Here is a 12016-nt window from a genome sequence, read left to right on the forward strand (position 1 = left end):
AAAATGCAGGAAAATTTGCATCAAAAATTGGCAGTTTATACAGCACCATCCAGGACACATTGCCCTGGAAGGCACAGTTCTTCTTGTCACTCGAGAGGATCGTTCTTTTTTCATTTATTAGACTTTCCCAAAGTCTAAATTATATACCCCACCTATAGACTTACCTCGACTTTTGATCTGTGCTCAAAATAGACGGTGGTCACTGAAGTCAGACAGACCACTTGAATTTAAATCCTTGTTTTCTCACTTCTGAGCTTTGTGACCTTCAGCAAACCACAAAATCTCTCAGCTAATCTCATCTGTAAAACTGGATGTTGTAGTAAGCATCTCATAGGCTCATGGTGAGGTCTGATTATATCCCAAGAATAAATCAGGACTGCCCATTGTACATGGATCTTTGAGAGTAGAAGGTAATTATGCACATACAAATAAGATCGATATTCATCAACCATTGTTCATGGTTCATTGTTGGTTTCTAGAAATGCTTCAACATTTTAGAAGGCTAAAAGTGAACTCATGAAAATAAAGGAAATAATTTCTAGAGAAAATAGTGCAGTCTGAGAACACAGACTAGCTAGTTACAGAAAGCCATGGAAGATTTAAATATTTGGTTTTCAGAATCCTCTTCTGGAAGGTAACCTGCAAACAGTAGCAAGTGGGTGCAACGGCAGTTGACATCACAAGTAAGAATGTGCGGGGCTTAAGGAGCCACTGGCCTCCTCATCCATGAAGCTGGAGACCCAGTGACAGCAGCCAGTGGGAACATGAACTGGAGATAAATGACTGTAACTCGTGTGACACTCCGTTCCCTCAACCACAAGCATAATGCACCACACAGAAAACTGTTAAAGAGGTTCTGATGTTCATGGGGCTTTTGATAGTGTTCACATTGACATACATACACTTTACAATAAATGATTTGCCAAACTGCCGATGGCTGGGGCTGAGGGGTAGGGAGAACAAAGGCGCCAGCTAAAGCTTGCTAAAGCTTTTTCTTACCTTATGTTGACATGTAAGGTGGAACCGAGGTCTTGGATATAAGAGATAAGAGAGAAATTGAAAAAAAGGGGGGAGGGTTTAATTTATTTTACAGTTTTACAAATGATAAAACAATAACACCCAATTGCTATACATAAACAATAGGGAAACAGTGTTGAACAGAATGAACTTGACAGAATAAACCTCAGCTTTCAATTCCACAAATGATGTAAGAAATACTCAGTAGCAATTATCCTGTGCAGCAATGCTATCTCTGTAAACTTTTTTTTTCCTGCTATATACATTTGAAACACTTGTGCTTTTGCCTACACAAAGAAACAGTATCATTAAAAGGTGCTACTTAAATGGGGAGACACAGGGTCTGAAGCCACAATCTGAAAACTGCAATTCAAATACATGGCCAGCTTCAAGACTTTTTTTTTTTTTTTACTTTTAATTTTTTTTTTTTTTTTTTTTTTTAAGATTTGGATATACTAGACCCTTATTTTAACTCTAGGTATGAACAGCATAGAATTCAGTTATAAAGTAGCTCCCTTTAAAGCAGGTTAGTAACTGAAGTCTCAAAAGAACTTCTTTATTCTAAAGCGGTCTTATCTCCAGAGTGCTCCACAGGGCAGCCCCTGAAGATGTCAGCATTACACAAAGCTAGTGTGTGTATATTATGGACTCAGTGTGTATACACACAGACACACATATATAACATTGTATATATGCATCACACATGTCTATTTGTACTATGTAGATATAGCTATAGCACATATATAATAAAATATCTATTTCTAGGTGGGCTTTATTTGGATTTTCTTTCAACAAATATGAACAATAACCTTCCCTCACTCCATTTGCAAAACACTGGTATATTGATAATGTCTGATGGGGAAACTCTCAAAACTTGTAGAGGTAACAACTAACTATACATAACTCTTCCTACACCCCTTCCACAATTACAGATATTCCCAACAATATCCACGGGAAAATGAGTCTTCTATGAACTAAATACCACACTGTGTGAATTATGACTAACCGGCTCAATTAGAAATAAATTACTTTGTTCACCCTTTTCCTGTGTTGTAGCTTAATAACTAGTTGGTATGTACACAACCTATAGCTTATTTAAATAAATTTCTTCTGTAAGCATATACGTAGAAATCCTCATTAGCAATGGATAGACATTTCCTACGCTAGACGATACATAAAGACATCGGAATGCCCGGCACCTTCTTCAGGTAGAAAAACTTCCAGTCATTTCATCAGTCCTGTGGGCCAAATCATTGGATTTGCCCAGAAGAATCTGTTACTAAGTTATCTGTTTCTTTTGTATTCCAGCAACTTAATATTAAGTACACGACAGGCTGGGTAATAATGATGAAAATGTTCCTACGGCCTACTCTTGTCAACAGCACGGTAACAACCACGTTCTCTGAAGGACAGGAATAGTTCACAATCAGCTGCCCGAGCACTGCCAGGTACAGGGTTACATCGTGGAAAAGAAAGAAAAAGATTAAAGCTGTGAACATATGATAGTCTCAAAAGGAAAAAACAAACAAACAGGTGTTTCAAGTATGTATTTATAATCTGATTTCATCACGCTCCCTTTTGCCCCCAATGGGTTAAATCTCAATTCTTTTTCTTCCTTTTGCTGTTAGCCTTCGGTGACGTCCTTGCCCTGTCCCTGTGAGAAGGCCACAGCGGATGTGAAGGGGGAGGGACACAGAAAGGTATCCAATAGGGAATGAAATGGTCTTGTACAGTTTGTCTTTGAACACTAACTGCCTTTAATTGAATTCATTCTTGAGTATTGAAAGTTCCCTGAGATGAACAAAAGTAGTCTCAGTCGATACTGAAGCCCTTTTTACATGCTGAGCATATTCAGAACTGGGCAAAGTATTTAGAGAACACAAAGCCTACGGCAACAAAGCCACGTGAAGCTAAAAAGGCACTACTCAACGCATCTACGGGATAAACACCACCGCACAGAACAGTAAAGGTCTGGGACGCTTTTGCTGTGGCCTTAAAAGCTGTTTAAATGCATTTGTTGAAAAATGCAGTAAAAACGGCAAGGTACCTTGCTGCTGCTTCTTGAGACATACTTTCAGTGAGTTCTGAGATGGATTTTATCTATAAGGATTTACCTGTGACTTCAAACATTTCTGTTGAATTCAAACTAAAGGCTACTCAAACAACCTGTCTGCAAATAGTCCAAATTAGGTAATTAACCTATTTTGGATTCATTAAGTAAATCCGATTTTTCAAGTTTACATTCAAAATATGGACCCAATTCTTCAAAAATTTCCAATAAATAAGAGGTTCAATGATAAAAGCACATCATGTTCTATCCATTTTTAGCTATGCATCTCCTTTATGGATTCTATTTTGTTTTCTCAGAGATACATAAATTCTCAGAAAATATAATCTTCTGTATCCCAAGGTTCTACCATATTTTAAAAAAGAATACCACATACTATTAATATATTGAGAACTGTACTACCATGAATATCCTTTGTCCTTGAAAACATACATATAGTCTCCATGCTATTTCTTCTTTTTTCAGACTGTCTTCCCTAAGGAACAAAACATATATACTCCTCATGCTATTTCTTCTTTTCTCAGACTGCCTTCCCTAAGAAACAAGAAGTAATCTATGTTGTTTCAGGTCAAGAGCAGAAGTGGGAACACAGCACTTCTGTTTTCTAAAGAAACAATTTACCATCAGAATTACCTACCAGCATACTAATTACCAGAAATTGGCCTACTAGTCAATTCTGCTATATGTTAAAAGTTTTTAAATTTTTATTAATAATTTCATGTGCTTGTATGAAAACACATTAATGTGATAACGAATAAATTTAACTACAGAAAAAAATACTGGTTAATTTAACTTGAAGTGCAAAATACTGATGTACAGTTTCATTGTTAAACCTCTTAAAAGTAATGATGTCTGTGATGAAAACAACACTCTATCAATCATATTATTTCTGCACTAAGAGAATTTAACAATAATCTAGAGAGCGTGCCAGTCTTTCCATCTGAATAACAAGGGGGATATCAAAGAACTAGAAGTCACATTCCAGCCCTATCAGTTGAACATTTACTCTAAAGGGCAAAATGCTTCCACAAAATCATTATGAAATGTAAAAGCTGTGGAATCTTCCGTCAAATAAAAATAAAGTTTGAAAAGTTTAAAATATCCAGAGACAACTTTTATATTAGTAGCATAATAATATATTAATATATTATCTTCATGAAAGGAGAATGGTTTGTTGTGTAGACACATCATTATAATCTTTGGTACCAAAAGTACATTTTTTTTTCCTGCTAATTTTATCATCTCAGATGACACAGAATATCTTTCCTTTAGAATGGCTCACGATTACCGAGTGATACAGTTTAGATGGTACCTTCTACACCACTGGAAAAAAATCTGGAGGTTTACAGTTGTGCAAAATAAAACCTTTTTACAGAGTCATTGTGGGATAACTCTTTAAAAATATAAGAACTTCAAAAATGATCACTTGCAGGTTATTCATCTCATTCATATTTATCTCAGAAAGGATTTCTAAGCATCCCGACACCAAAACCAAAAGAGATTCCAGAAGGCAAAGGAGAACAGAAACAAAAACATAAAATTCATGATCAAACACAGAGTCCTGACTGAAGGCATTGACTTGAGTTGTTTAATCTGAAGGATTTCACTGCTCAAACTGTTTCCCTCTTGATTTCTGCTGACAGGACGCTTCAGTTTTCCCGAGGGCTGAGTTGTGTTCCCGGGTGCCTCTTCTCATGTGCTTGGCCTTGCAGTGGCAGCCCAACAGTGATGAACATATTTGCTTCATTAACTAATGACAAGTGCATTGTTGGATCTTGTAAACACTACTGTTTATACATTCAAACTGTGTTCTTAGTGGAAGTGGCACTTACTAGGACCCTTGAAGTCAAAATACATAATTTTTAGAGCACTTTGCAGGTATTTCATCAGCTGGTAGTGGATTTCTCATGAATGTCCTTTATCACCTTTCAGGTAAGTGGTGGATGCTGAAATCCAGTCTTGTTTTGGATCCTATTTGCAAATCTCAGGAAGCATCTTCAGAAAAGAAGTGCATATTCAGTCTGTATTTTCAGATGTGCTTTATTGCTTTACGCACTTTCCTGTTGTCAGTTTCAGAGCTCCTCTATTATGCAGCACATTTAATGTTTTGAATTCTAATGGCATTCTATGAGGACTTGCATTGGAAAAGTATCTATACTTTAAGTCATCATAGTAATGATATTTGACAGGTTTTCCATTCAAATCCTTAGGGAATGGCCAGAATCCGTATAGGTGAATTTCATCACAGAATCTTGTGGCGAGTGTATACATGAGCAGACCTGTGCTGGGTCTTTTGATGGGAACTTTGTTTGTCAGCCAGTAACTGGGGGAAAAAACACACACACGAGAGAAGAATTTAGAGAAACACTCAACAAACCCTGTAGCAAGTCTACTACGTATAAAGTAAATAAAATTTGAGAAGTAAGTGTATGAATGACATTCAAAAGATTGCTGAAGAAATAATACATTCCTTAAGCATTTAGAAAATTGAATACATTTATTTTATTTTTCTTACCCTTTATTTTCTTGCTTATTTTTGAGGTCATATGAATAGCCAGGGGACCTGGAATGTAGGTAAATATGACTGTGGAATCTTATATACAAAATGAACTAGCAGCAAACATTTTACATAGTAGAATCTCCTCAGAAAGGGTTAAACATGACTGCAAAAGGCACAGTAATTGGGCAGTGACTTAAGTAATTTTCCCAGAACAGAAGGATTGAAACTACGACTAAGTTTTTCAAATTCTTTAATATTTCAATTAAAAACTTAAACAAATAAATGCTTTGCCTGTATTATATTAACTGACTTATTCAACTCCAATTTCCAAGTCACATTTTACTACAGCTAATTAAGAATATAGCCTCAACCCACAGAACAACATAAAACAAATATTTGTAAATAGTTTACCATTTATGCAGTTTAAAACTTTGTTCAATAGGTAAAATATATTTCAATGCTGATATGTATTTTATAGTACTCATTTTAAGAGGCAATAAAATATTCCAAAATGTCTGATCCACCATTGTTGCCAAACTTTGTTCATCTGAAAAGCATGCACACTCATAAGTTAATCATCACCTCTGGCAGGGAAGGAGGTTTCCAACACTTGGCATATTCATTATCTTATGTGGAATAAGCTAAAAGAGGAAGAATATGGATCTTCTCTTACTTTCAAAGCTGTCCAATTATAAATAAAGTTAATAAATTGCTTGGTTTTTTAATTTTTGTTTTTATTATTATCTCCTATGTAGGGAAATATATACCCAGCCATCCAAATATGAGATCATTAGATTCTGGTTGTTGCTGTGTTTAAACATTTGCCTTAGATTTCACATAATATTATTTCCTTTTTCTTTTAAAAAATAATTTTTGAAGCTTTCCAAGGTAGATCAAATACATCTAGAATACTGAATATGAAAAGAACAAAATTTTGTTTTAATTCTTTTGGTTAAAGAAATATTGGACTTTCAAACCTCATTACAAACATCCAAAACATGGAAAATACACTTATCTATTATTACTCCTGTGTTTTGTTTTGTTTTTTTTCCTTTGTCTTCTTTTTCCCCCTACCTTTGAACCAGGATTGACGGTTCACATTTTCAGTTTTGCTTGTTGGGTGAAGGCCATGTGCTGAATGTTGTGCACCAGGTGAAGTGTATTGCGGAACTTCTGTTATCACAAGTGTTTTGAGAAAGCATATTCTCAGGAAAGAAGATTCATAAGGAATTTTCAGAGAAGAACATGTATGAATTTCCTCATAACTCAAAAGTATGAGCAAAAACTTTAGCACGTATATTGCTCACAACATGAAGAAACCACAGAGATTTCGTGCATGGAGCATAGTTAATCTACAGATTGAAGGCACTGAAGAAACAGCCTGAAGCTCTCGCAGCTCTGAGAAAGCAGGTGTTATTAACATGAAATGATTATTATAGAAAAGTTCTGTGAGCATGATCTGTGTGTGGTTACAAATGTCAGCTGATGCAGTGGGTTCCTTTAAAGAGTACATTTATTTATAAATGTTTATAAAAAGTATATTTATTTATAAATGTTATAAATGTGGGTGAAGCAAGTTCAAACTCAGTCGAGAAAATGGTTATTTCCATCAAAGAATGTCACTTATTGGGAAGTTTGGCAGCATGAAGGTCATGCTGAATTATCTTATTTCTCAAATGAGGGAAAAAAAATAGCTAGGAGAAAATAATATGAGGCCACATTATTTGTATGGGACCCCAAGGTCACATTATATATAAGATCACATTATAAACAAGCTTTGTGATGTTTGACTTTGAACAATTTGAATAATTTCAAAGAAAATTAAGCTACTCATTTGTCAGGATATTTTTGGAGAAACAATGCAAAATAAATGCCTCTTATCTTAATAATTTCTAAGAATAAATCACAGGAAAGCAGGCCTTAATAAATGGCATCAACATGTAACAGATAAATTGAAACAAAACCTTAAAGCATGTCAAGAACTAAGGCCACAAGCAGTAACATTTTGTGTTAAAAGACACAGGAGTGGATCCGAACACAATCAGTAAGAGTTTTCTATGTGCTTACTACAAATATAATGTTAGGTTTGAAATTGTTTAGGCCAACCTCCAGTATCAAGTTTCAGTATTTGGCCAAGAACATAGTATAATTTTAAGTATCTGAAAGTATTTGCTTTTATCTAAAAAGCTGACATTTAAAAAACTACAAATTTCTTGTGAAGGTTGATCAAAAACAGACTATTAAGTTTTTAATCCGAATCAGGAAAATAAGGCACTGATAAAATAATGAACTATTCATGCTCTAATTCAGCACAAGCTGCCCTAATTTTTATCTCAAATTCTTATCTGTTCTAGTTTAAAATTTAGCAATGTTTTCAATTTAGCAAATAATCTAGTTTCCATGTATGTATTCCTTTTTACAGAAACTGATTTTTTTTTAAATTATAAAATCAATGCAGGTTCCCTGCAGAAGATGTGAAGGAAAAAAGAAACGAATGTGGAAGAAAAATATTACCTATAGTCCAATCACATAGAGAGAATTATTGTCGTAATGTCCTGCCCCTGTTTGTTTCCCTAGCTGTTTGGATCTTCATATATATTACACTCATTCATAGACATACACAGAACGTTTCTCATCAGCTAGGCTGTTTTATTTCAGGTATTATTAATTCTCTCTCCCCTGCCTTCCCTTCTGCTTTGGTACTCTAATACTTTGTCTTGCTGTATGAAACAAACTCACTCTGCGTTTGATATGTAAGTTTTTGAACATTTCTAACTTTTATAGATGCAATACTCTCCATAAATCTCACTACTTCCCAGCAGGGAAGCTTTGTTCCTGCTAAGCAAGGTGTCTTACCGACTCTTCATCCAACATATCAGCCCCATTTCTTATTTCAAACTAACTCCACACTTGGAATGCCTTTACTCACCAAACCAGTGTGCTACAGAAGGCCATATTTATGGCCACAAGATGTGGGTGTGAACCTATAATATAATGCTTATGAGTACTCAGGAAAGCTACTTCAGTTCCTTGGACCTTGGCTAGTAATATCTCATATACAAGATTGTTATGATAAAGTAAAAGAGATACTAAGTATGTAAGAACATAGTATAAAGCTTGACACGTAGGAAGTAACAGTAGTTGAATTTCAACACATCCCACACAACCCATTCTCCAGTCCACTCCACAACCTACTTTCTCCTGGTGCCTTCTGTAACTACATATTGGCTGGAAAACTGTGGTCATGTCATTTCACCTCAATGGCATGCTTCTTTAGTTGAGAAACAAAACCATCTGACTGGCTTTGGGGCTTCCTCTGTCTATAAGATTCTATTGCTGTTTCAAATCTTCTCTCCACGAAACTGCAAGCTCCCTGAAATTGTGTGAAACTCTCTTGCTCCTGCTCTGCTTCCTCCTCCCCGCTCTGTTCCCTTTACCTTGTTTCAGTTTTTAACATACTGCAAAGCAAAGAAGGGACCTGATAACAAACTGACATCATCATGGAGTAACAACAGTCAGGCACACAAAATGGAGTCAGTGCGCCACTGAGGATCTGGTCTCAGACACACCTCTGCACCACTGAGAACCTGAACTCTGTTTGAACTGTACCAGACCGGAGCACACCACCAGCTGTCTTCAGAACAACACCTGCCAGCTGCAGCCTCATGCTTTCAAGGTCTCCCCTTGTAACTACACAACCACTTCAGGCTCCAACCAATCTTAACAATCATCCTTATTTCTTGCCAGCTCCAATTATAATTATTGACAGACAACTCATGTAACTAACTGTAACCTATGGTTTTTGCCTTTACTAGCCTCCCCCATTTTATAATCCTGTGGAACACAATTCCAGTATTTCTTGAATATGTGTCTCCCAGGCTGCAGTCCTAACAAATTCCAAATAAACACCTTTTTCCTTTCAATCAGGTCTCTGTTTCTAAAACTTTGGTTAACATACTTAATAGATGCTTCTTGATTTTAAAGCTGGCAATGTGTTAGATTTTATCTCATAATAAATTAGATAATAATCACCTGATGAGCCAAAATACATGATTATTTCAGGAAACCAATGTTTTAGAAATAAAAGCAAAAAATATTATTCAATAGCAGTCTTTAATATACTGATGACAGCTCACACTCAACATATTGGAAAACAATGAATATTAATTTGTATTTGTGTTGAAATAAAGAGGCCTAGAAGTTTAGAAGTAATATATTTCCTCTTAAAATATTATTCTTCTTCCTAAAATCGATCGTGAAAATTTCTAGAAGAATTTGAATACAGAGTATGGAATTCCACTGTGCCAACAGTTTTAACTTAATATCATACTATATGCAAAGTTTCCATTCATGAGTCCAGAGATTACTTGCTCTGGAACGTGAGCCAGAGTCCAGAGCAACACACGTTTGTGCGCTGAGTTCTTCTCTCTTCCTCCTCTCATATTTATATTCCCACAACTGAGCTTTGTGCTTAGCACCAAAGGAAGATTCTGTTAAAGGTAAATAACATGCCTTCTGGTTATAAAATATCTACAGGAATTTGAGATATTGTAGAAGAATTAGCTTTCTATACTACATCTTTGCAGAAGATGTCTGCATCTTCCCAGTTCGACATTCCATACCCCAAACTAATTCTTGTATAATACCTGAATATTATATATGAATTTCTGGGGTTCTGTCCTCCATATTGGTCAATATGTTGGTTCATTCTTCAGAGGAGTATATGTGTATGTGTTATAATATACAAAATTTAAAGCAATCATCCTTGAGCACATGGAGTTTTATTTTCAACCGTTTAGGTCATCCTTTCATTATGTTCCCAGTCTGCAGTATAGTACGTTACATGAATTCATTCAAAGTGCATAAAACTTAATTTTGTTTTAAAAATGTTTTGGTAAAGTTCATGATACCTTTTAAGATTATGAGATGGCTTGTCTTGTCACAAAACTAGAGTTGGTGATAATTTCTTAAAAACAAAATAGAACTTCCAGCACTATCCTCACTGAGAATGATTCAGTCCACCGTGAATTAATCCTTATATTATTCCAGAGAAGCAAAAAGTGATAGGTTTTACACCTACTTCTCATGCGAGGAAACAAAGGGGCAATTAATGTGTCCTGGCAAGCTAGGAGTAAATCCGGGAGTAAAAACATAAGCAATGTATTAAAAGGCAGCAGTAATAATAATAATTTATTGAGTATTTATAATGATCCAGAGACAGTGTTAAGAGCTCTACATATGTAGAATTTTTCATTTAATCTTCACCATCAACTTATGAATAGGTGTTATTTCACACGTGAGTACACCAAGGCTTGGGAAGGTTAAATACCAGATTAAAGCCACAGAAATTATAGGTAACAAGACCAGGATTCAAACCCACTTATACCTGGCTATGATGATTTCAATCAAAGAATTGGATTTCTTAGCTTTTTCAGATCATGTAGCTTGGAATAGCAAGTCCTTGGGACTATTTTCAATACAGAGTTCACACAGGGAAAAATAAACATCCATATGGCGTTTTGGTGACCAACAGTCTGGTGTCAACAGTGATGTGTTTTACACATGGAGCTTTTTTGGCTTTTCGTTTTTATCCAAGGGAAATAAGAGCTGACCAGAATAAAGGACCCATTTTTCCCATGAACGGTCTCAAAAGTGTTTGAAATCAGAAGATAATTTTGTAGTTTCAGTATGTAACTTACTTAACCACATTGCAAATGCCAAAGGCAGTGACAGTGAATCAAAGGGTAGGGATTTCCATGCAGGTTTGAACAAGGTTTCTTAAACTATTTTGAAGTGTCATTAAAACGAAAGCAGGAACTTGTAACCTTAAGAGGTCAATCTATCAATAGTTTTTTTTTTTTTCTGTGCGCCCTTTATACACAGATCTCTGTACTGGTCAGTTGATAAAAGGAAAACAGAAAATTCTTTCTGCCGAGGCCCTCCGTAGTATACATTTAGAAAATGTTTTATCCACCCTCAAGCCTAATTCATCAGAGGCATAGAGGACTCATGACATGGGAAAAGGAATACAGATACTACTTGAGTCCTAATAATCTCTACATTCTATATGGTACCTATTTATGTCACTTGACTTCCATTGTAGGAATTAGGCTTTGACCCTAACTCTGAATTTCACTCATATTTTTATCTGGCTAGATACATAGTCAGGTTGAGTGTGGATACATTGTGAAGAAACTCTAAATCTACATATACTCCACCGGTTTTGTCAAGTGCCAGATTTTATTAGTGAACATAGAATTCTCATTATTGTGATAGCAGTAATTCCACTTCACACTCACAGTTTCAAAGTATTGTCACGTGAGTCTTACAGACTCCTGTAATATATGCTATAGTACATATTACCATCTCTATTTCACAGAGGGTGCAGTTAATAGCTCTAGAAGTAAGATAATTTGCCCAACTCTGCTAGC

General features: G+C 35.5%; 1 protein-coding gene across 2 annotated transcripts in view; it reads right to left on the reverse strand.

Annotated features, from left to right (window-relative positions):
- Positions 1–1056: 1056 nt before the first annotated feature.
- The window catches only part of ST8SIA4 (ST8 alpha-N-acetyl-neuraminide alpha-2,8-sialyltransferase 4), an 87836-nt gene continuing 76876 nt past the window's right edge, over positions 1057–12016 (reverse strand). For both annotated transcript variants that reach the window (XM_006184282.3, XM_032476425.1), the window contains exon 5: positions 1057–5408. In XM_006184282.3, coding sequence (XP_006184344.1) covers positions 5126–5408 — 283 coding nt within the window. In that variant the 3' untranslated portion in view covers positions 1057–5125. The remainder of the gene's footprint in view (positions 5409–12016) is intronic.

The sequence above is a fragment of the Camelus ferus genome, chromosome 3 (genome assembly GCF_009834535.1).
Source record: "Camelus ferus isolate YT-003-E chromosome 3, BCGSAC_Cfer_1.0, whole genome shotgun sequence".
Taxonomy (NCBI): Eukaryota; Metazoa; Chordata; class Mammalia; order Artiodactyla; family Camelidae; genus Camelus; species Camelus ferus.